The 23566-nt window shown below is 40.1% G+C and overlaps 1 protein-coding gene across 1 annotated transcript in view; it reads left to right on the top strand.

Annotated features, from left to right (window-relative positions):
* MYRFL (myelin regulatory factor like) overlaps nucleotides 1–23334 on the top strand; it is a 50052-nt gene extending 26718 nt beyond the window's left edge. The window contains exons 12-25 of the mRNA XM_054843011.1: nucleotides 84–192; nucleotides 678–787; nucleotides 6091–6254; nucleotides 6845–6908; nucleotides 8605–8690; nucleotides 9462–9533; nucleotides 9647–9693; nucleotides 9815–9979; nucleotides 14493–14567; nucleotides 18104–18191; nucleotides 18415–18489; nucleotides 20544–20652; nucleotides 23026–23100; nucleotides 23194–23334. Of these exons, the coding sequence (XP_054698986.1) occupies nucleotides 84–192; nucleotides 678–787; nucleotides 6091–6254; nucleotides 6845–6908; nucleotides 8605–8690; nucleotides 9462–9533; nucleotides 9647–9693; nucleotides 9815–9979; nucleotides 14493–14567; nucleotides 18104–18191; nucleotides 18415–18489; nucleotides 20544–20652; nucleotides 23026–23100; nucleotides 23194–23280 (1326 nt within the window). The 3' untranslated portion in view covers nucleotides 23281–23334. The remainder of the gene's footprint in view (nucleotides 1–83; nucleotides 193–677; nucleotides 788–6090; nucleotides 6255–6844; nucleotides 6909–8604; nucleotides 8691–9461; nucleotides 9534–9646; nucleotides 9694–9814; nucleotides 9980–14492; nucleotides 14568–18103; nucleotides 18192–18414; nucleotides 18490–20543; nucleotides 20653–23025; nucleotides 23101–23193) is intronic.
* The last annotated feature ends 232 nt before the right edge of the window (nucleotides 23335–23566 follow it).

A 23566-nucleotide genomic window follows, 5' to 3' on the forward strand; every position in this document is an offset into this window, starting at 1 on the left:
CTTGTCGCTATCTCAGTGATGTCCTAGATGCCATGACCATTTTTAATGTTTCAACATCTGAATCTTGGTATTTGTCCAACTAGGTTGATACGAATGAGCAGTTGAGAAGAATAACACAAATGAGGCTGGTGGAGTATGACTACAAGCCTGAATTTGCATCTGTTATGGGAATAAAAAACACCCATGAAACAGGTATTCAGTCAGCTTTGTTCCCATTTTTCATTAATTTACACAATTGTTCATTGTGCCATAGTGCCTTTTAACACCCTGTATTCCATCCTCATTTCTTAGGATACTACAATTGCCCACTTTGCTGTGTTTCTCTTGTGATAAAAAAATGCCAAAATGAAGTATTTCTGGTAATTTTCCAACTTCTGTTTCAATTTTTAAAGATAGGAGGTTATTTTTTCAGAGTTTTAATGAGAATGAAGTACACGATCACAAGCAATTTTGTTCTTATTGCAGAGAAATGGGAATTCTAAAGGTTTATGTTTGTTTTCTGTAGAATGGAGAAAAAAAAAAACAAAGCAAAATCCTGGATTTTCCTACCACACAGAAGTTCTAGATCATGTTTGGCCCTCTCTGTAGCTCTTAGGATGGGCGACCTAAACCTTTTAGGATGGTCAATGGTATGCCACTGTGTTTCTTGACTTTAGTTTCTGTTATCTTGTGAACAGGAATAATAGCCCAGGAAGTGAAGGAGCTTTTACCTCAAGCTGTTAGAGAAGTTGGAGATGTTGCTTGTGATGATGGAGAAAAAATAGAAAACTTCCTCATGGTTGATAAGGTATGGTCTTGAGAGAGAAAGTGGAGGTGTGTATTTAGACTGTTCCTTTTGTATATGGAGCTATAAACACACACAATGCTTTATACAAAGCTGTATTTACAAAAACAGTGTTTGGCAAATCATTGAGAAAAACTGAACCATGAGGTGTCAGTAAATGGTTGAATCTTTTAATGAAAAAAGTATTTACATTAAAATCTCGTTATAATAATAAACATACAATAAAAGAGAAAAGAAAAAAACTAACTTTGCTGAATAAAGGTGGATAGTGATTTCATAGCATTGGCCCAACAAGTGGGACTCCAAAACGTTCTTTTCTGTTTAAGTTAATTAAGTGTTCCAGAAGTGAATTAAGCAATGATAGCGTTCTATTTGTTAAATAAAAACTTCCTTACTCTAATCCTGGTGTAATCACTTCATACCAAATACAAATGCTAATTCTTTGCGGTCTGCCAGAAGGTTTTTTGGTCATCCGAAATCCTTAATGTAGCTTCAAAATCATGTAAAATGTTTATGGTACACAAAGTAATTACTGTGCTCACAGGTTGGAAACAATGCCTTAGTCTGTTGTCCTGTGCTCTCTTCCCCTACTTTCCTGTAGAAATAGGACTGCAGGGGACTGTCAGTCACAGAATCCGGTCACACATGACTGCAGACAGCACTTGTCCAGAACATTTCTGAGAGCGGCCCCTCTGTTATGTGCTGGTTCACTGCAGGTCAAGGACCACTTCCCAGCTTTTTCCCGCTTACAGCTGATAAGAGCAAGAGGGAGGTTTTACAGAGTGGTAACCTTGTCTTGTCTGGATGATGTCATGAACACAATCCTGTATTCATTATAATCATGCATTCTTTCAGTATTCTATAGAAAACACAAGTTTACACTACCAAACTTGGAGGAAATATCTATTAAAAATATTGCATTTCACTTGTCTTTTGATAGGCTACAAATAAGTTAAATTCATAGGTTAAATCTGCTAGGCTGTATTCCATACAAAGGAGACATGAATTAGACACCTTGAATAAAGCTGTAGAAAGAGCACTTTGTAGAGATACTGTTGAAAAGAAAACTTCTAGAAAATTTGCTGTGTTTGGTAAGGGTTCCAGCCTGTAGCTGATTTCTAGATGCTCATAGAAGACCAGTGGTGTTAGATCGTGACTCTAGGTTCATTTTGTGCTTTAGCCCTTCCCATTACATTGTGTGGCAGCTGCAGCATCATTTGCATTACTGAGCCCCCACAAACTGCTTTGGAATAGTAATTTTTTTTCTGGCAAAACTTTTAGGTTGGACAATTGATTTAGTGGAAAAAATGCTACAAAATGTATCTAATGGAAATATCTCTCTCTACTGAAATATCACACAAAATACTGTCTGTAACAGTGCCTCACAGCACTGCTGTTTGAGCCCGTCATGTTCCCTTTCTCCTCTGTAGCTCGGGTCTCTGGACAGCGTTTGCCAGATGTGCTCCAGCAAATGGACAAAGCCTGCTGTACCCTGCAGGGTGATGCGGATGTGGCCCAAGCAGGAATGAGTTGTTAGAGCAATCGCTTATTTACTACTTAGCTTTTTCTTGACTACTTGGCTAGGTCTGAGATCACTTCACAAACACTTTGACATTGTTTTAATTTGGTTAGGTAAATTACTGCAGTGCAACCTGTGCTTTCTCCTCTTTCTCCTAACACCTGTGGCAGAGCATGTGCACGTCAATTCTGTGACCTTTGGGGAGACAGGGGCAGGAGACATCTGTGCCTGGCAAGATCATGGAGCAGATCCTCCTGGAAACTATGCTCAGGCACATGGAAAATGAGGAAGTGATTGGTGACAGCCAACATGGCTTGAGTAAGGCCAAATAGTGCCTAACAAATTTGGTGGCCTTCTATGATGGGGTTACAGCATTGGTGGATAAAGGAAGAGTGACAGACATCCTCTATCTGGCCTTGTGCAAAGCATTTGACACTGTGCCGCACAACATCCTTGTCTCTAAATTGGGGAGACATGGATTCGATTGATGGACCACTCAGTGGATAAGGAACAGGCTGGATGATCACACTCAAAGAATTGTGGTCAATGGCTCAATGTCCAAGTGGAGATCAGTGACAAGTGGTGTTCCTCAGAGGTCAGTACTGGGACCAGCACTGTTTAACATCTTTGTCGGCAACATGGGCAGTGGGATTGAGTGCACCCTCAGCAAGTTTGCCAGTGACACCAAGCTGTGTGGTGTGGTCGACACGCTGGAGGGAAGGGATGCCATCCAGAGGGACCTGGACAGGCTTGAGAGGTGGGCCCGTGCAAATTGCATGAAGTTCAACAAGGCCAAATGCAAGGTCTTGCATGTGGGTCGGCACAATCCCAAGCACAGCTACAGACTGAACAGAGAATGGATTCAGAGTAGCCTTGAGGAGAAGGACTTGGGGGTTCTGGTGGATGAAAAGCTGGATGTGAGCCGGCAATGTATGCTCACAGGCCAGAAAGCCAACCATATCCTGGGCTGCATCAAAAGAAGTGTGACCAGCAGGTCAAGGGAGGTGATCCTGCCCCTCTACTGCACTCTTGTGAGACCCCACCTGGAGTACTGCATCCAGCTTTGGGGGCCCCAGTACAAGAGAGACATTGAGCTGTTGGAGACAGTCCAGAGGAGGGCCACAGAGATGATCAAAGGGCTGGAGCACCTCTTTTATGAGGACAGGCTGAGAAGAGAAGCTCTGGGGAGACCTAATTGTGGCCTTCCAGTACCTGAAGGGGGCCTAAGGAAAGATGGTGAGGGACTGTTTATCAGACAGTGTAGTGATAGGACAAAGGGTAATGGGTTTAAACTAAAAGAGGGTAGATATAGATTAGATACTAGGAAGAAATTCTTTACTGTTAAGAGTGGTGAGGCACTGGAACAGGTTGCCCAGAGAGGTTGTGGCAGCCTCATCCCTGGAAGTATTCAAGGCCAGGTTGAATGAGGCTTTGGGCAGCCTGGTCTAGTGGAGGGTGTCCCTGCCCGCAGCAGGGGGGTTGGAACTAGATGATCTTTAAGGTCCCTTCCAACCCAAACCATTCTATGATTTTTTAGATGATCTTTAAGGTCCCTTCCAACCCAAACCATTCTATGATTTTATAATTTATGTCTAACAGTTTAAGATGTATACTGGATTCAGAGCTTTGGGACATCTAATATCCCAGGTGGAATATCTGCTCTAAATACCTTGAGCTCCCAACTCCAGAATAGCTCAGCACCTTGAGCAGTAAATAAACAGTGCTTCATATCTTTGCTTACAGTTAGGCAGGTGATGAGGCCTTGAAATTTGTTATTTCACATTCCAAGTTTAGTTCTGGGTAAGCAGGATATTGGCTGGTTTGGTTGTGTCTCTTTGCCAGTTACCTGTTTGGTGTTGTTGAACTCTGTGAAATTAATTGATAGCATTACACATTTGAACCAGGCTCTGCTACTTTCTAGAGAAATGTCAACCGTGTGGAAATTTTCTGTTTTGGGACGAGAATCTTTCTTTTCTTCTCAACCCCACTGCGCTCAGCAGTTTGCTATCAGTGAGGCAGTAAAACTCTTATCAGTCCTTTTTTCCCAAAGAAAGTATTCCTTCATTTTGCCAGATGAGCTGTTTTCTCAGCTACTTGAAGTCGCCTAGAAGAGATGCATGCATAATTTGTAGAGAATGGAAAGGGCAGCTGTTACATATCATTGATATGAGGACAAGTGTCCATATAAATTATTTCAGAGTTCTGGGCACAGGAGGTTATTTTGAAGTCACTTCTTAGTGACTGATCAACAGCCTGTTGATCTTCTGGCAATAGAGCAGTTTGCAACTTACCACTGATACCTGTGCTCTGGTTCTGTTTATACAAAATACTGTCTGTTTTTGTGCAATGCAGTCACCTTTAAAAGAAAGTTGTGTGTGACATTTACAACATGAAAGGCAAAACTGCTTTTGCCTTACTTCTGCATGGCTTGACTAGACTGGAACACTTAGTGACATTAACTGCAGTAATAGCTTCATCCAAGGTTTAATGGCATCAGTCTGGTTGTACGTTAGTACGAGAAAGCTGTTCTTTCAAATACCGCACAGCAAGTATGATGTTATCATGTGCCTGCAGTGGATCAGTATGCAGTGGATCGGTAACCATTTTTGGCTCAGAAATGGATAAAGTACTGTCCTGGGTTTGGCTAGGATAAAGTTAATTTTTACCAGAAGCTGGGATGGGACACTGTCAGGACAGGTGACCCAAACGAGCCAAAGGGGGTATTCCATGCCACGTGACATCATGCTCAGTGTAAAAAGGGGGGCTAGTGTGTGTGTGGGGGGTGGCACAGCTCGAGGGCATGTGGCTGGGGAATGGTCCGGCTTCGGGACAGGTCTGAGTTGTACGGTCATTGGGTGAGAAACTGCATTGTATATCACCAGTTTTGCATATTCTGTTAAGTAGTGTTGTTATTTCCTGCTCCTTTTGCTGTCCCAGTAAACTGTCCTTATCCCAACCCACTGGCTTTTGCCTTTGCCTTCACATTTTCCTCCCCATCCCACCGGGGGAGGGGGGAGTGAGTGAGGGGCCACATGGTGCTCAGCTGCTGGCTGGGGCTAAACCTGGATGATTGTAATGAGAGTTTCTCTAGCAGCAGATACCTAGATGATAAGCAGGGGGTAGAATAATTTCCTGGGTAAAATATTCTGAAGGAGTAAATGGAGGATGTCTGAACTGTGTTAGTTGTGGAGCTGATCGTGGTATTAGAACTTACAGAACTGGAGAGGTTGAAGGGGAGAACAAAATATCACGCCACCACAGCTTGACCTCTGGTTTGAATCTTTCCCTGTCTCACCGATTCCTGTGTGATTCATGTCATGTGTACAACATGGATAGAAACTTTGGCTTGTCTGAGCCAGGTTAGTCAATCCTTTAGGCAGATGGTTGGATGTACATTTTGCTAAGGGATTCCGAAATCTACGTTTCGGCTGCAGCACTACAAACCAAATAGTAGATGCCTGTTGTGATAGCATTAAGGTTTAAAATTCAACACAGTATGAAGGTAAACTATAGTTTAAATTCTTGGCCTACCAAGCCCTTTAGCTTCTTCAAATTTTTCTGCAAATCCTCATTTTCAATGTACTGCAACTTGAACATAAGCAGTTTTTACAATCTAGCAAAAGGGTTTTATAGTCATAAGTTTGTCCCATTTACAGTGAGATGACTTGTGTTTGCATTTTAAATATTCAATGTATCCTTACATAGGTGAATTCCATATTCATTACTGCTTGTTACATCTGATTGATGAATGTACTGTATCTACTTTTGTCATTGTTTTGCTTCTCAGGATCAGATCTTTATGGAGAATGTTGGTGCTGTAAAGCAGCTTTGTAAACTAACCAACAATCTTGAAGTCAGAATAGAAGAATTGGAACAGTGGAATAGGAAACTGGCCAGGCTGAAACGGATGAGCAGCTTAAAGTCAACAGTCAGTGAAGAGAGCAAAGTCAGGTACCTCTGTCTGAAATGTTCTCTGATCGTTGTCACAGAAGTTGGTAAAGTGGTCTCTGGGGTAGAAGTGAAACCCGATTTTGCTTGACAGTGGAGTTCAGCTCATTTCCAACATTTAAGTTGTGCAAAAATGCAAATTTCTCATATTTTTTAACTCACTGACAAAATTAATATTTGAAATAGCTGTTGAATTGCAGTCATTTTTGTAATTGCTTCAGTTGCATAAAGCAAGGGTAGATTATGTCCAGTTACAGCCCTGGAGCTTGGAAATTGCTGCTAAGAGAAATCCGCAAAGCTGCTTCTGCAAGAAAGAATCTTCATTAGTGCTTCAGTGGAAGTGATGAGCATTTCCTATTTCTAAACCATTTCCCCAAGTTTTCATTGAAATCAAATGTAGCATTTAATAGCATTCACCTGAATGAGTTAACTGGAGGCCTTTGTTCTTAAAAATGAATCTGATGACACTTCTGCCTTTCTCTTTTTAAATGTTAAAATTGCAAAAGCAAGTGACATTAACACCCTGTTGAAAATGTCTCTCATTTATTAGTTGCTGAAGCATTTGAATGTTAAAGAGATCTTGTCTCTTACAGCAGGTATAGTCGAGCTACTAGTCTTTTGCCATCAAAAAAATCAGTCCCGCTAAAATCCAGCAAGGTGAGTGAAATTAAAGATATGAAATATACCTGTGAGAGAGTTTTTGTAAGTGCTGAAGTATCGGTGAAAGCTTTCATGTTTCTAAATATAGAATTAAATTCCTTAGCCAGAATAATTAAAAAACTAACTGCTTAAAAACTAACTGTACCAAGATAGAAAATACATATGAGACATTTCTACTTCTCACATTGTCTGTGAGAGAGTATATCCGCACTGTGCAATGGTGTGAAGGAGGAGACCAACAGGAGAGAATAGTTGAGCCTATAGGTGTGCTCATGTGTTGCAGTGCAGCCTCACACAGAAATGCTCATTTCAGTTTGGAAGTCTGCACAGTGATAATTCTTTCTCAGCTTTCTTCCTTGAGTGAGTCTTTCTCTGTGGTTTGCAGTTAGCATCTCCTGTTTTGTACTGGACAATGCTGTCTTTCGGGTGGTTAAGACCTGGATAGGATGTCGTTGCTATTGCTGGATGACTTCCTCTTGCCCATATCCTGATACAGAAAGAGGAGACCCCTTTTCACAGGGATTGAATGAGTTGGAAATAGATGCTGAGCTTTTTCAAGACAGTCTTCCTAGGCTGCTAAATCCTGTTAACTTTAAGATGAACCAATGCTCATTTGCCTACCTTGCTTTTGCCAGTGCCAAAGAGCAAGAGAAAATAATAGGTCAAATGTTCTTTATTCCATAATGACAATCAAATGCTCCATCATATCTAAGAACATCCTACTTGTTTGGAAAGTGCCTTTCTTCTGCATTTACACCAACCCTGGTTTAACATGATCTGAGCATATACTGAAAGCTGCTCATCTTTTAGTTGTGGCCACTGCTTACCAAGTTCTTCACTTGATTTTGAAATAGAATCATAGAATCATAGAATGGTTTGGGTTGGAAGGGACCTCAAAGATCATCTAGTTCCAACCCCCCTGCCATGGGCAGGGACACCCTCCACTAGACCAGGCTGCCCAAAGCCTCATCCAACCTGGCCTTGAACGCTTCCAGGGATGGGGCATCCACAACCTCTTTGGGCAACCTGTTCCAGTGTCTCACCACTCTAACAGTAAAGAATTTCTTTCTAACATCTAATCCAAATTGATCCTCCTTCAACGTAAACCCATTACCCCTTGTCCTGTCACTACACTCCCTGATGACCAGTCCCTCTCCATCTTTCCTGTAGGCTCCCTTCAGATACTGGAAAGCCGCAATTAGATCTCCCTGGAGCCGTCTTTTCTCCAGGCTGAACAATCCCACCTCTCTCAGCCTGTCCTCATAGGAGAGGTGCTCCAGCCCTCTGATCAGCTTTGTGGCCCTCCTCTGGACTTGCTCCAACAGCTCCATGTCTCTCTTGTACTGGGGCCCCCAGAGCTGGATGCAGTACTCCAGGTGGGGTCTCAAATACTTCAAGAATATGAAAAATGGCAGGAAGAAAAAAGAAGGAGCTGTTATTTTTATCCACCCTTTCTTCCTGTGTAATGTTTGTGTCCCTAGACTGTCAACAGTGTGCAGCGCACTCACAGATTTAGGGAGCCTTTCATTAAGTTTTTCTCTTTAGACATTGACCTCTATGCAAGGATTACTTTTATGGTTCCTTTGAAAGAAACAAGGTTAACTTAAAGTCAAACTAGCGTAGTATTTCTTAATCTACTAGTAGTAGCTTAGTTATGTGCCGCTTAAATTAATCAAACATTTTTTGTTCCTAGGTTTGTTTGTCAAAGACGAAAGAGTCTTGCTCCATGAAGATTTTCCGTGTGACTATAATAGCTTTGGTTGCTATTATGGCACTATGGTAACAATTAATTATCAACAAGTTGACTTGTTTCTCCCTTCCCCTTTCTATTTATCTCATGAGAAAGAAGATTGTGATTTTTTTCTTCTTCTCATTCTTCCTACTCAACACTATGTATTAAAATTAACAGTGAACATGCCTGGTAATATTGTAAAGTTGAAATAATTTTAGAAAAGTGAGATACTCACGTGGTGTGCACACAACTAATATCTGTCCGTGTCACAATGTATGGTGCACCTTGAACGTATCTCGATGGCTGATGCTACAGGTGCAAAGCTGGGCTCGTGAGGCTCTGCATGTCTTATGCAATCATTCCGTGCCTAAGTACAATTCCTGATGTAGAGAGTGATTTTGTTGTGTGAAATGAAGCTGGACTTGTTCCCAATGTGGTGGGCAGTCCTGTGACTCTGAAAGTTTAACTTTTGACATTGGACTTGTGGAAAGGAAAGTATGCTCTGGGCTTTTGAGATTGCCATTTTCTGTTTCCAGTCCAAAAAACTGTGGCTTACAATCTCTCTGTGAACTGACTACTTTGAACTGGTGGTGTGATTCTATTTACAATGGAAAACTGACCATATTTTGTGTTGAATTTAGCTGTATAGAAGTATCTGATCTGAAACCCATTAAATTCAGTCAAAATTTTTCCCACTAAAAGGGAAGTGATCAGATAGTTTACATTACTACATTTGGACAAGATGCTGCCCAGGTATTATTCATGTTATGTTACGTAAGAGATGGATGTAAATCTACAGAATACTTCTCTTTCTACAGCGCTTTGACAATATCAACCCTATATTTACTTAGCATTCATGACAGACGTTTTGAAAAACATCCGATTTACAGGCAAGTAGTTAAATTAGCGAATTAGAATTAGTAATAGATTGTGGACCAATCTGTTTTGGTCCACAACTCTGATGTCCATTTGTTAATGAATTGGTTTTTTTTTTCTTCATCAGCAGTACCTCAAGTTCTGTTCTACTCTCTCCCTCTACCACTACAGCAGGTACTGTATCTCTGCTGGTCTACATGCACGTAACAGGCTTTCAGTTTCTGTGCTAGTATAAAACACCAATAGACACACAGCACTGGTGAGAATTGTGTCTTTTTTTTTTCTTTTCCTTTAGCATTGCAGGAGGAAAGTACAATTTCTCTGAGCACTCAACCCATCAGCAGGATCCCTGAAGTGAATTTCTGTGACATTTTGCCTTGTGACAAGGTCTATTGTTGTCCAATTCATCAAACAAAAGTCAGATCTCTAAGTTATGAGAAAACCAATGCAAAGGAGAAACGTAAGTTGAAACATTAATTTCTATTATTTACCATTTGAGTAAAGACTATATGAAGAGTGTGGGGGAAGGGGCAAGAATTTCTAAAGGTAGTTAGCTTCCAACAAAAGTGCCTAATCCAGAGGATTTAAAAAAATCCTGATGTAACTAATCATCACTGCAGTCAATATGTTTTTGAAAAATCTGGCCTGGTTACCTTTAAGAGTTCTGGGTCCTAAGATATTTTGTCAAGTGTCAAGGTTCTTCCTGGCCATTCATGGTAAATGATTTCATGTGAACCAGAAAGTTACTAATCCCTTTAATTAACCTTTGGCTACAGTTGGCCAGGAGTTGACTGGGAGTATTGGAGGGTGAATTAACAGATGTGAAAAAACCCCAGAACACTTAATGGTGTCACAGTGTGGTGATACTACAGCTTTTCTGTGGGCAGAGATGGAAATTCAACTGCCAGAAAACATAAAACTTAGAATTAAAAGTCTGCTCATTCAGGCAGGGTTTTTGAATAGAGAAATGTTATTTGAAGGCAGAGCTCTATGAAATAAATTACTTTTACTGTGATGAATTCTCTTTCAGATATTGTCTGCCAGATGTTACGTGTGTAATATATGAGTAGGTGTATTGTTTACAACTTTTATAATATTTATAAGAGTTTATACATGAAGGTATGCACAAGTTGTTGAAATCTGTATTCCTCTTTCCCAGATGTTAACATTGTCAATGGCTAGAAGCAAGTGTTAGTCTTACTAAACTCAGCAGTCATACTCTTCCTTTCTTGGCCTTGGGAACGTTTCTTGTATCAACCGCAGTTGTCAAGTTGAGGTGAAATTGGGGACGAACGCAGTTCAGCCTCCGAAGTACAAATATCTACCAGGGCTGTGACACTCTTACCACATGAACTGTTGCAGTGGGATTCACCCACTGGCCGTTCTTTATAGTGCAAAGTGCTGTTGTCTGCACGCAAGCTGCATGTAGGTGGTCCTCGTGATTCTTGTGATTAGTGCTGCAGTAAGCCCTGTGGCAGATACAGCTCAATACAGTGCTTTCAAGAGGTCGTACCTAAGTGATTTGTATTGCTCTGAAGCCTGAAAGACCGTTGATTAATAAAAAAGACATTAATCTAATTTACAAATGAGGGAACTGTAGACAGATGAAAATGAAATATGAAAACCTTCTATCCCCAGCTGGCTGCTTTTGATATTAGGTGGAAAGAGAAGATAAGAGTAAACACAAAGCCTTACCTTCTCAAGGTCTTATGCTCCAAATAGCATTAAGTGTGGATCCAAGAGTGAAAAATCAGCACAGTACACAAGCTACTGAAAGATTTCAGATCTGCACAAGTTTAATGAAGCTGAATGTATCCCCAGACAGAAGGTAACAATGTCAATATGAAATCCAAACAGAAGGAGAACCAACATGCTGCTTAATGTAGCTGTAGCCAAGATAAATGAAAAGGAAAATGCTTTCAGAACAAAAAGCTAAGAGTTAAATACGGGGAATAATCAAGATAAACAGTGGATATTTTAGAATCAACTGATTAGTCTGATTCATGGAAAGATAAAACTATTTCACATTGCAGTTGAATTATATGCTAATTTAGGAGTTCATATTTAACAGACCTTTTACTGTTCCACCATGTGATACCTGAATTCTGTGGGTGCAGGCTACTACTGAGTGCATCCAGTGTAGATCCTAATCCCTTGCATCTCAGATTTATTGCTGAGAAGGCTGTTAGGAGTGTTGAAGTAGAAACAAAAGCATTCGTAAGCATGAGAAAATATATTAAACAAAAATTCAGCACATCTTTATGTAGTCTGGCTTAATGGGGCCTTTTTCCTCATACTGTATTTAAGAAGTGGTTTCTCTGAAGGATTTAGACTTTCGAACTCTTATTGATTTCAGTGGAAAGGAGGAGTGTGAATACCCTTCAGCATCTGGGCCTTTTCTGCTCTCTGCTTCCATGTTGTTAGTTGTCACTGCTCACCCCTTCATCTTAAGTCTCACTGGTAACCAGGGGCTGTCTGTACTTTCTCTTAGGGTGTTTCTTGTCCCTGGTGTCTCTCCCCTCACAATAAAAGCTTGGTGAGGGGTCCTGCTGGATTTTGGTCAACTTCATGCATTTTCATTTATTGTCTTCAGGTGGTAGTTAATGGATTCATAGCAAGGTACTGCCACAAGAAGTCATCAGCAGGGTTTTCCATACTGTTTATAGAATATTACAACTCATGTGAATTAAAGCCAGAGTGTGCTTGAGGAAAAAAAAAGGATACCAGATTTATTGGATGAGTTTATCTGAATCTTGTATGAAGATAACGGTTGTCCTCATTACGTTCTGGTCATGCTCATACTTTTGTATTTGTTATTGAATTGGATCTTCCCATCCCACTTTGAGAAAACCCTCAGAGTTACCATATGTGACAGAGTGGAAGTTTACCACAATTTATTGAAGGCTGCTACAGTGGTTTTGGTGGTTCCTGGTGTTCTCAATTGGCAACTTGAGCTCCAAATAAAAATAACTTCAGGGTCCTGTTTTCTACATTTCATTTGGATTGCATCAGCTTAAAGGACAATGAAATAGTAATTTTATGAAGAGTAAAAAACCAAGTAAAAATAATTTTCTGTACTGATTCCTGACTCAGTTTAAATAGTTGAAATCTCAGTGAAGTAAATCTGTCTTCATCCAGTTTTTATATAAATTTCAGATACCCACTTAATGCTTTCTTCTGTCATCTGTCAAAGAATCACAGTATTAAATGTTTAGTAATTCAGAGTATGTAATAAACATTCCTGCCAACACTTGCACAGCAGAAGTATTGTATCTACAGGGAGAAATCTTTCTTTCAGTGAGGAATCTTTTACCTTTACTAGGGGATATAGGTTTTCCTACAGAATAGTTCTCTGTTAATGAAAATGCAAAAAGGCAGGGAATGTTTAATGCATTGGTAACATATCTAGACTATTAAGAGAAAACAGCAGAAAGCAAAAGGAAGATGTGACAACTGGCTTGTAAATTAAAAGGAGGAATGAGAGAATGAATAGGTCTTTACTGTACATGTATAACTGATTGTGTTCAGTAGCTATTTTTCTAGGTGTGTGGCAGCAGATATCAGAGTAAAGAAATGGGACAGCAGATAACTACTAAATGCAACAGTTACCACCTTAGTTGGCAGAACTGGCAGATCTGTGTGATGAGCAAGTAGGTAGAAAATGGATTCAAGAAATAACTGGCAGCAGTATCACAGATTCATAACAAAACACAAAAATGATAGAAATCCCAGAGATGATTTTGTATTACATTGCTTCTGGGTCCTCAGATTCCAGTTGTTAATGTTGTTGCACGCTCTCAGTTACCTACTAGCATGAGGAAAGTCTGAATTTTCATATTTCCCAATAGTGAAATGAAACCCCAAATCTAGAATGAATAATAAAACAGTAAGGTCAGTCCAACTGTCTTGTTTCAATCTCAGTGAAATAATGCATTTTGATCCTTCCTTTTGTAAAATAATTTTTTATATAATGTAATAGTGACTTCTGTTCTAAACAGTCATTTTGAAATCAGAATGTTTCCTTTGGAAAATGAGGGAATGGAACATATTGGTATTCCAGAAATACCTGATTCCAGTTTTTCCCAGAAGAAATGGTGTTTGACAAAGCATGTTAGTTTAGGCAAGATCAACATTTCTCAGTGCCAGGTTATTGGTAACATGTCTCTGGAGAGATTCTTGGCTGGCAATTAGTGTGAAAGCACAGGAATAGCTTTAAACCATTTCCCATGGGCTTGAAGGGCCTTTTGTCTTCCCTAGGTTGTACGTTGTGATGATTATTCAAAAATTGTTTTAAAATTCACTTTTCTAGCGAAATGCTGAGAAAATGAATAGAGTAAAAAAAAAAAAAATCATCAGCTTATATTTCTCAGCCTAGTTCAATGTTTGACATTTCAGAGGTGACATCAATGAACATGGTTATCATGTTATTAGAGCTGTGTATTAGTTTCTTTAATTTGGTCACTTACCCTTCTCTCTCTGAAGTGTTGTGTCTCACTTGGGTCAGTCATCAGTGTCTTACATCTCACATTCAAAAAGCAAAGTTATTCCCCTGGCCTATGTTTGCATGGCAGATGCCTATTTATTCATTTTCTCACTAATAAGAAAGATGTGGCTTTATGATCACATTTGTGCTGAAGGCCTGACTGGATGTTGACTTTTGCTTTGGTTCTGTATTATAACAATTGGTGATATTCTATGTGTGGGATGAAATCTTTTCTATTAGACTATTTTTTGAAATGTTTCAGATATACTGTAGAATTTCAAAAGCTTGTTTCATGTTATCTACAAACTTTTTTTGACTATATATACCTTCTGAATAGGGGTGCTTTGTATTTTAAAGGTTTCTCTCAGGGTTATGCATACCTTTATTTAAGACATAATTAACAAAACATCTTCTGGTGTTGTATTCATGTTTTGCTTTTACAACTGTGCAAGACTAACTTGGGGACATTTGTACATACATCTTTTTACAGAAAACAAAAATAGCATGTTACCTGAAATAAATCCAGTCAAAAAATCTAATGGAAGACCTGATCTTGGAAATGACTGTAAGTCTCTTTTTTAAAAAAAAACCCACCTGTTGAAATGTATAACTGTATAACTTTGAAAAGCCACCCTTAGGCTTGGAATTCTGCTACTGGAATTTAGAGAAGTTTCATTTATAACTGGTCATTATAGAGAATTAGCACTTAGGAATCTATTAAATACCTGTGATTCACTATCATTTTCTTGTCATTGCAATTTATTCTTACATCTGCATTAGATTTTTATAGACGTTCTGGCTGCCCTCCCTAGAGAGTTCTTAGACGTGGCTTTAGGTGCAATAAAATGACAAGTGACATTTTCCTTGACAGGGGCTGAAATCTTTCAAGGTGCTCAACACTGCTAACACTTATACAGCAAAATGCTTAAGCATATGAGCATATTTGTGTGCAGGCAATGTGTGATGCAGTGTAAAGGAAGTGTTTGGAGTTTGGCTCAGTTGACCTAACGGATTAAATGTGTCAACTGCTGAAAGGGGCCATCTCCACCTTAGGATCCTGACATTGCCTGCATTAGTGGAGATGAAATGAAGTTCTTCGACACAGGACATTTGGCTTGATTTCAGGCTCCCCTTTTAGTGACTGTGCACTGCTGTCAGAGCCAGTCTGGGCTGAAAATATTGATTCTTTTCCGTGAAGATGAGTTCATCTGCTGATTACATATGTTGTAATGGTATGGTCTGGCATTCATTCAGTATGAGCAAGATTATGCCTTGTTTTTTCTGTTTACGTGGATGCTCTGGTTTAAGGTTTGGGTTTTTTTAATAAATGTTCAATTAAAGATTAGACAGTATTTGGATGATAAAACATGTATACACTGGCAGGTACTTAAAGCAGGTTGCTACCCAGGGCCATGTGAGGAATAGAACATAGGTTCTGTTTGTTGCCTGGGTATGCCCCAGTGGGAAAATCTGGGAAAAATCATTCCCCTTCTGATTTTTTTTACATGGCTACGCACCTCAGAAGAGGGCCTCTGTGGCATTATTATGATACATGTTGTAATGAGATACTGTGTCAGAGGGAAATGTTCTTCTGTACTAGTTCTTTGAGATGAACATGCTCAATTTCCCTCTGTCACTTTAGCATATGTATGGATATTTGCATGCTGAAAGTTAAGTATATACTACCACACAGATGTTTTATAATCAGAGCACAGGTCAGCCTATAATCGTCAAGTTTCTTTGCAAAGCAGGAAACTGTTGCTGTAGAACAGAGGAACAGAAACACACCTGCATGTTTCCAATGCTGTAAATGTGTCCAGAAGAAATAAGCTTTTCAGGATGCAGCTCAGTGCAGTGATTGCTGGGCCAGCTGTGAAAGCAGAAGCTGTGCTGCTGTGTTACCACACTGGTTTTTGCAGGATTAATCTGCCTTGGAGAAGAGCCACACCATCGTGGCTATACTCTTCATCTCACCATAAGCTCCCACCTTAGAGAAAGCCTGCATGGCACAGAGACACTGGCCCAAGGTAGCATAAGAAGCCTGTGGCAAATGTGGGAACCTAATCCAGCCTGGTTAGGGACATAATCATTCTGGTAACCGGTTACTTTCCTCATCTTTCCTGGTAATCAGTACACCAGTTATGGTTTGAGGTTGTTTTTTTTCCCCAGAAACTAGTTTTTCAGTTACTAGTGTCTAGATATCTAACTGCATTGCATGCTGCCCTGAAACATATTTTACATGTACATATGTATGAATACAATGTATATACATTGTTTATACATAAGATGTTGAGCTAATTCTAAAATACAATATTATGTAGAGATTTTATTCCACATTCCCATTCCTCAGACTGTAAACTTCCTCCAAGTTCAAGATGTAAGTGTTGGGAAGATATCAATATAGTATCCTGCTACTGCTGGTTTTAGTTGTTCTTATTACCACAGTTTACTTAGGATCAAAGTGCATATATATTTTTGGTTAGCTGAGCATATTTTGATTCTCATTTCCTGATATTCATATATGTAGAATATTACAAAACTCTAAGTTCTTGCAAGTTCAAGTCAGCATTTTATGAAGAAATTACAATATTCATTAGAGTTAGGTAGTTTTCCTGTACTTAGGATTAGAAACAAGTTTTGTTGCATTCCAAATTATTTCTTTCAGTAAAGATCATGTTTTTCAAATTAATGGTTACTTGCGTCAGCGTGGCTTCTAGTACATCAAAATGAACATTGGCACGTTGGTAGTCCTACTTGGACTACCATCAAAATAGCCTTCAACGTCTGCCCAAAATAAAATGTTACAATATTAGGTGCCTGCCCAGGATATTTGTCTTTGTAAATTGAACAAGGATTTTATCTCCCGTGTGTGGTGGGTTGACCCTGGCTGGAGGCCAGGTGCCCACCAGAGCCGCTCTCTCACTCCCCTCATTCACTAAACAGGGGAGAAAAGGCATAACGAAATGCTTGTAGGTCAAGATAAGGACAGGGAGAGATCACTCATCAGTTATCATCACAAGCAAAACAGACCGAACTTAGAGAGGGGATTCATCTAATTTATTACTAGGCAAAACAGAGTAGAGGAATGAGAAAATAAAATCAACTCTTAAAACACCTCCCCCCACCCCTCCCATCTTCCCGGGCTCAACTTCACTCCCGGCTTCAACCTTCCCCCCCCTCAGCGGCACAGGGGGACGGGGAGTGGGGGTTACGGTCAGTTCATCTCACGGTGTTTCTGCCGCTTCTTCATCCTCAGGGGGAGGACTCCTCTCATCGTTCCCCTGCTCCAGCATGGAGTCCCTCTCACGGGGTGCAGACCTTCAGGAGCAAACTGCTCCAGCGTGGGGTCCCCCACGGGGTCACAAGTCCTGCCAGCAAACCTGCCCTGGCGTGGACTCCCCTCTTCACGGGTCCACCGGTCCGGCCAGGAACTTCCTCCAGCGTGGGCTTCCCACGGGCCGCAGCCTCCTTCAGGTGCCTCCACCTGCTCCGGCGTGGGGTCCTCCACGGGCTGCAGGTGGAATCGCTACACCCCCTCATCCTTCCTCCATGGACTGCAGGGGGACAGCCTGCTTCACCATGGCCTTCACCACGGGCTGCAGGGGGATCTCTGCTCCGGCGCCTGGAGCTCCTCCTCCCCCTCCATCTGCACTGACCTTGGTGTCTGCAGAGTTTCTTACATCTTCTCACTCCTCTCTCCGGCTGCAAAAGCTCTCTCTCTCTAAGTGTTTTTCTACTTCTTAAATATGTTATCACAGAGGCGCTGATTGGCTTGGCCTTGGCCAGCGGCGGGCCCGTCTTAGAGCCGGCTGGCATTGGCTCTGTCAGACACAGGGGGAGCTTCTAGCAGCTTCTCACAGAAGCCACCCCTGTAGCCCCCCCTGCCACCAAAACCCTGCCACGCAAACCCAACACACCGTGTAATGGCAGAATGAAGGTAATCAACCAAAGGCTTTTTACTGAGCGCTAATTTAGACCTGTAGCATCTCCTGTAGTGGCAAGCAAGGGAGTAGATGTCACTATATTAACTGCAATTTTATTATGCTCTTATCTAAGATTTCTGAAATAATCAAGAAGAAAACATTATTCTTAATATTTTAGGGATTGATACAACAATCAGTTCCATACAGATTTTGGAAACTCAGCAAAGCATTGACAATCGCTATTGTAGTAAAAATCTACAGTGCAGGTAGGTAAATTGTTTTGTTAAGCTTTATTATGGTGGAATAGAATCCCATTAATGTGGCATGACTACTTGGCTGTCTCCTTCTCAGAGTTGTTTCCTCTAGTGTGCAGGAGTTTCTTCTACCTTTTCATGTTTCTTTCTTTTAAAATTTAAATGCAGTTTCCATGTTTTTGCAAAGATGCTACCCGTCTCAAAATCTTATGTGCATTAATGCCACCTTTTTCAGGTCTGGAAATTACAGCTATGTTATTCCTGTTAACAAATATACACCCATGGATGTAGAAATCTCACTGGAAATAAAGTAAGTACGGTTAAAGATAATACACACATAACAAGACGGTGGTTCATTTCTTGCCTGATTTCTGTTGTGACATGAATTTGTCCCTATTCGGAGGAGTGGGACAAATCTATGCACAACTAAGTCCTTAATATAGACCTTTAGGTAGGTGCAACACCGCTCTCAGCCAAAAGACAGTTTCACCCATTGATGCAGATACTAAAATCCAGTAGTCTTAAGCTTCAGTCTAAGAATCATTTGAGCAGACATGTACGCATATATTAGCAGGATTGTGGCCTGTAGACTAGGGATTTGAGGTTTTTTTGGTGTAGAGAAATATTATTAGACACACACACATATATAGAGATACATATATAACTCCAGAGAACACCTTTTTTGGCCTGTTGTGCCAAGCACTGCAGAAGGGGATTTTTGTGCAGGAACCTCTGGTAATACCTAAAATTGTGACTTACAGCAGGAATAAGCAGAAAACTTATGCCTCTCAGCAGATGTTTTCTCCTCAAATAAAAGTCTAGCTCCATTGTGTTCTCCCAGAAGTGACAAATCCTTTCTTCTGGGCTTCTTTTCTGAGAAAGGCCAGTGATAGCCAGAATAGCTCTTAAACACTCTGGTTGATGACTCCAGTCTCTCCAAGAAATGGCCCTGTGAAGTTATGGATGGTCTTTGGGTTCAGTCTTTTAATCTTGAATATTATCCTTGTAAACATCCGCCTTTTTCAGATATGAGGAAATGTAATAGTACTCCTGAAGTGCCTGCTTCTTTTCTACAGCAACTGAAAATCTGTCTTTTAAGTGTATGCAATTATAAACTAATAATGCAACCCTCCCATATAGGGATTAATACATCATACTCAGAGTTCCACTGTAGCAGGTGATGAATTTATTTTGGATATTGGTTTGTGGTTTGAGGGGAGGGGGATTTTTCAATATATACCTTTGCTATAAACTTTCACTAAACAAAGCTGCAAACTTAACAAAACCAAAAACGCTTAAGAAAACCCAAACATATTTGGATTATTGCTGTGTCCAAATAATGTAAGACACTGCAACTACTTCAAAAATTTGGAAAACTTTATGCCTGCTGAATAAAACCAAATGACACCAACACAGTACTGACAGCCCATCTAGGACAGAGAATCTGCCATATATGAATAATATGCTTTAAAATTGATGTTTCTAAAATACCTTGTTAAGATTGTGAAAGCACATTTTGCTGGAGGTACTTCATTGTTCCCCACAGCGTAAACCATAAATATTGATGTCACCTTTTCCCCACCTTCTGCTTTCATTTTTTTCTGCTAGCTGTTGCCATATCTGAGTTCCTTTGGACCTCCAAGGAATTTTTGTTTGTTTATACTTGTCTCAGAAAAGCCATCTGGTAAGCTAGGAAGTGCCAGAAACTCTCTCTAGGAATAGTTTGGAGAAGTTATGACCATGGGGTCTTTGCTGTTGAAGAATTCTGAATGAAATTCTGTTTGCCACTGCTTTCCCAGACAAAGTCTGGGATATTTTTACTTCTTTTTAATGATGTACTTGCATGTGTACAGTAGTAAATGGGAGTTCTTTATATAAATCCCTGTTTTAAGGCTTATTATGGGTTCGTCATCCACAAAATTGATGTTGTGTTTAGATTCCCAGGTACCCTCTGGCACAGGTATATTATGCCTATGCATGATGTAAACCACCACACATCTCAAGCATGTCATGACCATTAATTTGTATAAAAAGTCATATACAATAGCTTCTGGTATGAACATGCTTCAGGTTTGAGGAAGTTTAGTGTACATTTCTAGATTTATCTTAACAACTGTAAAGATCACTCAGGTTTTCAAACAAAAAAACATCCTCCGTTTGTGGGAGGGGATGGGGCAAGATTAGAGGTTGGTGGCCTAGATTTATCTTCTTCATACCAACCAGTGAAGTAAGCTCCTCTGCTTTATTTCTCCACAATTCAATTCTTTGGATTTTTCGCCCTGTATGTATATTGTATTTTTATATATATGATTCTTCTATATAAGAGCAATGGGATAAATCCTTATTTTTCTCTGTTTCTTGAAGCACCACAGAACCATTAATTATATTTCTCTGCAAAGTCACATTTGGAAATTATTGCTCCCATTATTCTTCAAGCCAAAACAGTAGGAAGGATTTCCTAGAAACCACACAGGTAAGATTTTTCCAACAATACTCTGCCTTGTGGGGATCATTTTTATAAAATTAATGGCTGCAAAATTCTGATCTTGATTAAGGTAGTACCTGAAGGGGCCTACAAGAAAGCTGAAGAGGGACTGTGTTGAAGGGCAGATAGTGATAGGACAAGAGGTAATGGCTTTAAGTTGAAAGAAGGTAGATTTATATTAGATATTAGGAAGAAATTCTTCACTGTGAGGGAGATGAGGCACTGGAACAGGTTGCCCAGGGAGGTTGTGGATGCCCCATCCCTGGAAGTGTTCAAGGCCAGGTTGGATGGCGCTTTGAGCAACCTGGTCTAGTGGAGGGTGTCCCTCCCAATGGCAGGAACTAGATGATCTTCAAGGTCCCTTCCAACCCAAATCATTCTGCGGTTCTATGAAATCGAAATGGTGCTTTGACTCTGCCAGTCATAGCTGGCTTTGGCATGGCCATAATGAGATGCAAACTTTTTGTAGGAGTCAGTTTTCTGCTGACTTTCGTAAAAGCCTATCTAGTGACTCTCTACAAGGACAGTTTTGAGTCTACTTCAGCCTAACTCACCACTATAACTCAATATATCTCCAGAGAGACTTAAGAAATGGGAGTACTTTTCACACAGAGCCGTAGGAGACAATCTCCTCCAAACTCATCTACTCTACTGTTTCCATTATTGTCTTATGGGTAATGAATTCCAGTTTTTAAGTCTTGAATTCACTGGAAACAATGGTGGTATTCCCCTTTATTTCTCTGTGAACAGGAGTTTACCGGTAAATCTCTCTAGGGAAAATTCATTGTGAAAGCAAGACTTGTTTACACATCATTCTCTGGATTGCCTCAATTGGAATAAAAGCTGTTAAAACATGTTAGCTTTTTCCAGTAAAAAAGTATTTAGAGACCGGATCTTGCAAACTTTTGATCACCTCCAGTAAATCGCTGCAGGCCTTAAACTCCCTTCAGATTATCTGGAAATACAAGACTCTTTCAAGGCCTTGATTTGTCCACATTGCTTGGAGAGGTTTATTCTGGCTAAAACAGTCGGAAAGGTAGAAGCAAGTATAGTAGCATTTCTGAACACATTGTGGGAGAAACCTCCATGAAGTTGGAAGTAATTTCAGAGTCGTCTTTAGATTTCTGATTTATGGTGCCATACACGATATGTTCTTAATTGATTTTAAATTACTTTTTTGTTGCTTTGTCAAATTAGAGCAGTTGGGATACCCCCACCCTTAAACTGACTTTCTGATTAAGTTTTCAAACGCAAATGTCTTTGCAAAATGTTACAGGCTTCTCTGCAACTGCTGCAAAGCCATCAGAAAGCCAAAATTGTCCAAGTTTTGACCTGTCAGCCGTAATTCCAACAGAATTGAAATTAAGTCAGACCCACAGAGTTTTGCAATGCAGAAATATCATTGAAGCTTACTGCCAAAACTGGTCAAAGAGATTTCCTGTGTCAACCTGAAATCCACATCAAAAGACTAAAGCTAACTAGCCTCCAGCAGCAGTGAGCATTCAGGTTTGATGTTGCTCAGAATAGAAATGCTGCCTAGTTGAAGAGGGGTTTTTTCAAGAGGATTTTCCTAGGCACTGGAAGGCTTATTCCCTACCAAAGGGCAGGACAGCAATCATCTGGACTCAGCAGTGTCACTAAGTTGTATCATGTGAACATACCGTCTCCAACAGAGAGAATGTGTCAGCAAGTGAAGGGAGGAGGGAAAGATGAAGGAGTTGAGACAGTAGAAACATGAAATAAAAGTTACCATGGATCATTAGGTCAAAAGGAGGTGAGGATTGAATTTTATATTATTTAATGTAGCATAAACATTTCGGATACAAAATACATTATTTCCTCTGTACACGGCAGGACACTGCAATCAGAAATAGCATGAAATCTTGCCTGTGACTGCTTTTGAAATACTGAGTGAAGATGCTACTCATATCTTTAGAATATATAGAGGAACTTTCACTCTTTGAGGACTACTAAAGTTGCTGGTTCAAAATCAGCAGAATTGCCATTTGCTACTATTACACCTTAAACTTCTTGGGCCACCTGGCACATCAGGAACAATCCCTATTTATTATGGGATTTGCTTAGAAAACTAGAGAGGGAGTTTGGTTATTCAGAGCCAGCTGGGTGTCCTGGGAGCCAGATGTCCGTCAGTTCCTGTGCAGAGCTGATCAGAACAGACCCACATTTGCAGGGTTTAAAGTCAGCACTTTGTCTTTAAATACTCTGACTATAGCTATCAAGTCTTGTTATCGTAATTACTTTGCACCACATTTGTCAATGCAATGTTTCCAGAGCTGATCCTTCTCTCCAATTTAATGTGAAATAAGGTTATCTAATCTCTCTCTCTCATTTATCATCTAGGGACGTCAGCATATTTGGACTCTCCCTGTAGCTAAATTGTATGACAGCGCATACTATTTCCGTGTAGCTGTACCGGTAAGCCTTTTCAAATGGCAACACAGCAAAAGACAAATAGCATTTGAACTGAGAGAAGATCCTGTTTGAATCTCCTTTATTTTTCTTCTTCAGGGTTTTGCAAGCTGCTCGACAGATCCTTATTTTGCTGGGATGTTTTTTACTGATTACTACTTCTATTTTTATCGGCAGTGTAACTAAAATGTTGCTGATCATTCTGCTCTTTGGGGAAGAGACAATGAAGCTCTTGATATGAGAAAGAGACTTGTGAATGGCCCTGGATATTTTTTTAAACCTCTTGCTGAGCTGTATGGCACTTTCTTGTTTGTTTCACTTTTAAATTAAAAAAAAAAAAAAAAAAGGAAAAGAGAAAAATAAAGCGTTTGACAACAACTGTAGCTCTGCATTTCCGGGAACTGTTTCTAAAAGGACATGAGGCAATGGAGTATATGATGTGTAAATAAATAATCCCATTGATCATAGTGAA

The sequence above is a fragment of the Grus americana genome, chromosome 1 (genome assembly GCF_028858705.1).
Source record: "Grus americana isolate bGruAme1 chromosome 1, bGruAme1.mat, whole genome shotgun sequence".
In the NCBI taxonomy this organism is placed as follows: domain Eukaryota; kingdom Metazoa; phylum Chordata; class Aves; order Gruiformes; family Gruidae; genus Grus; species Grus americana.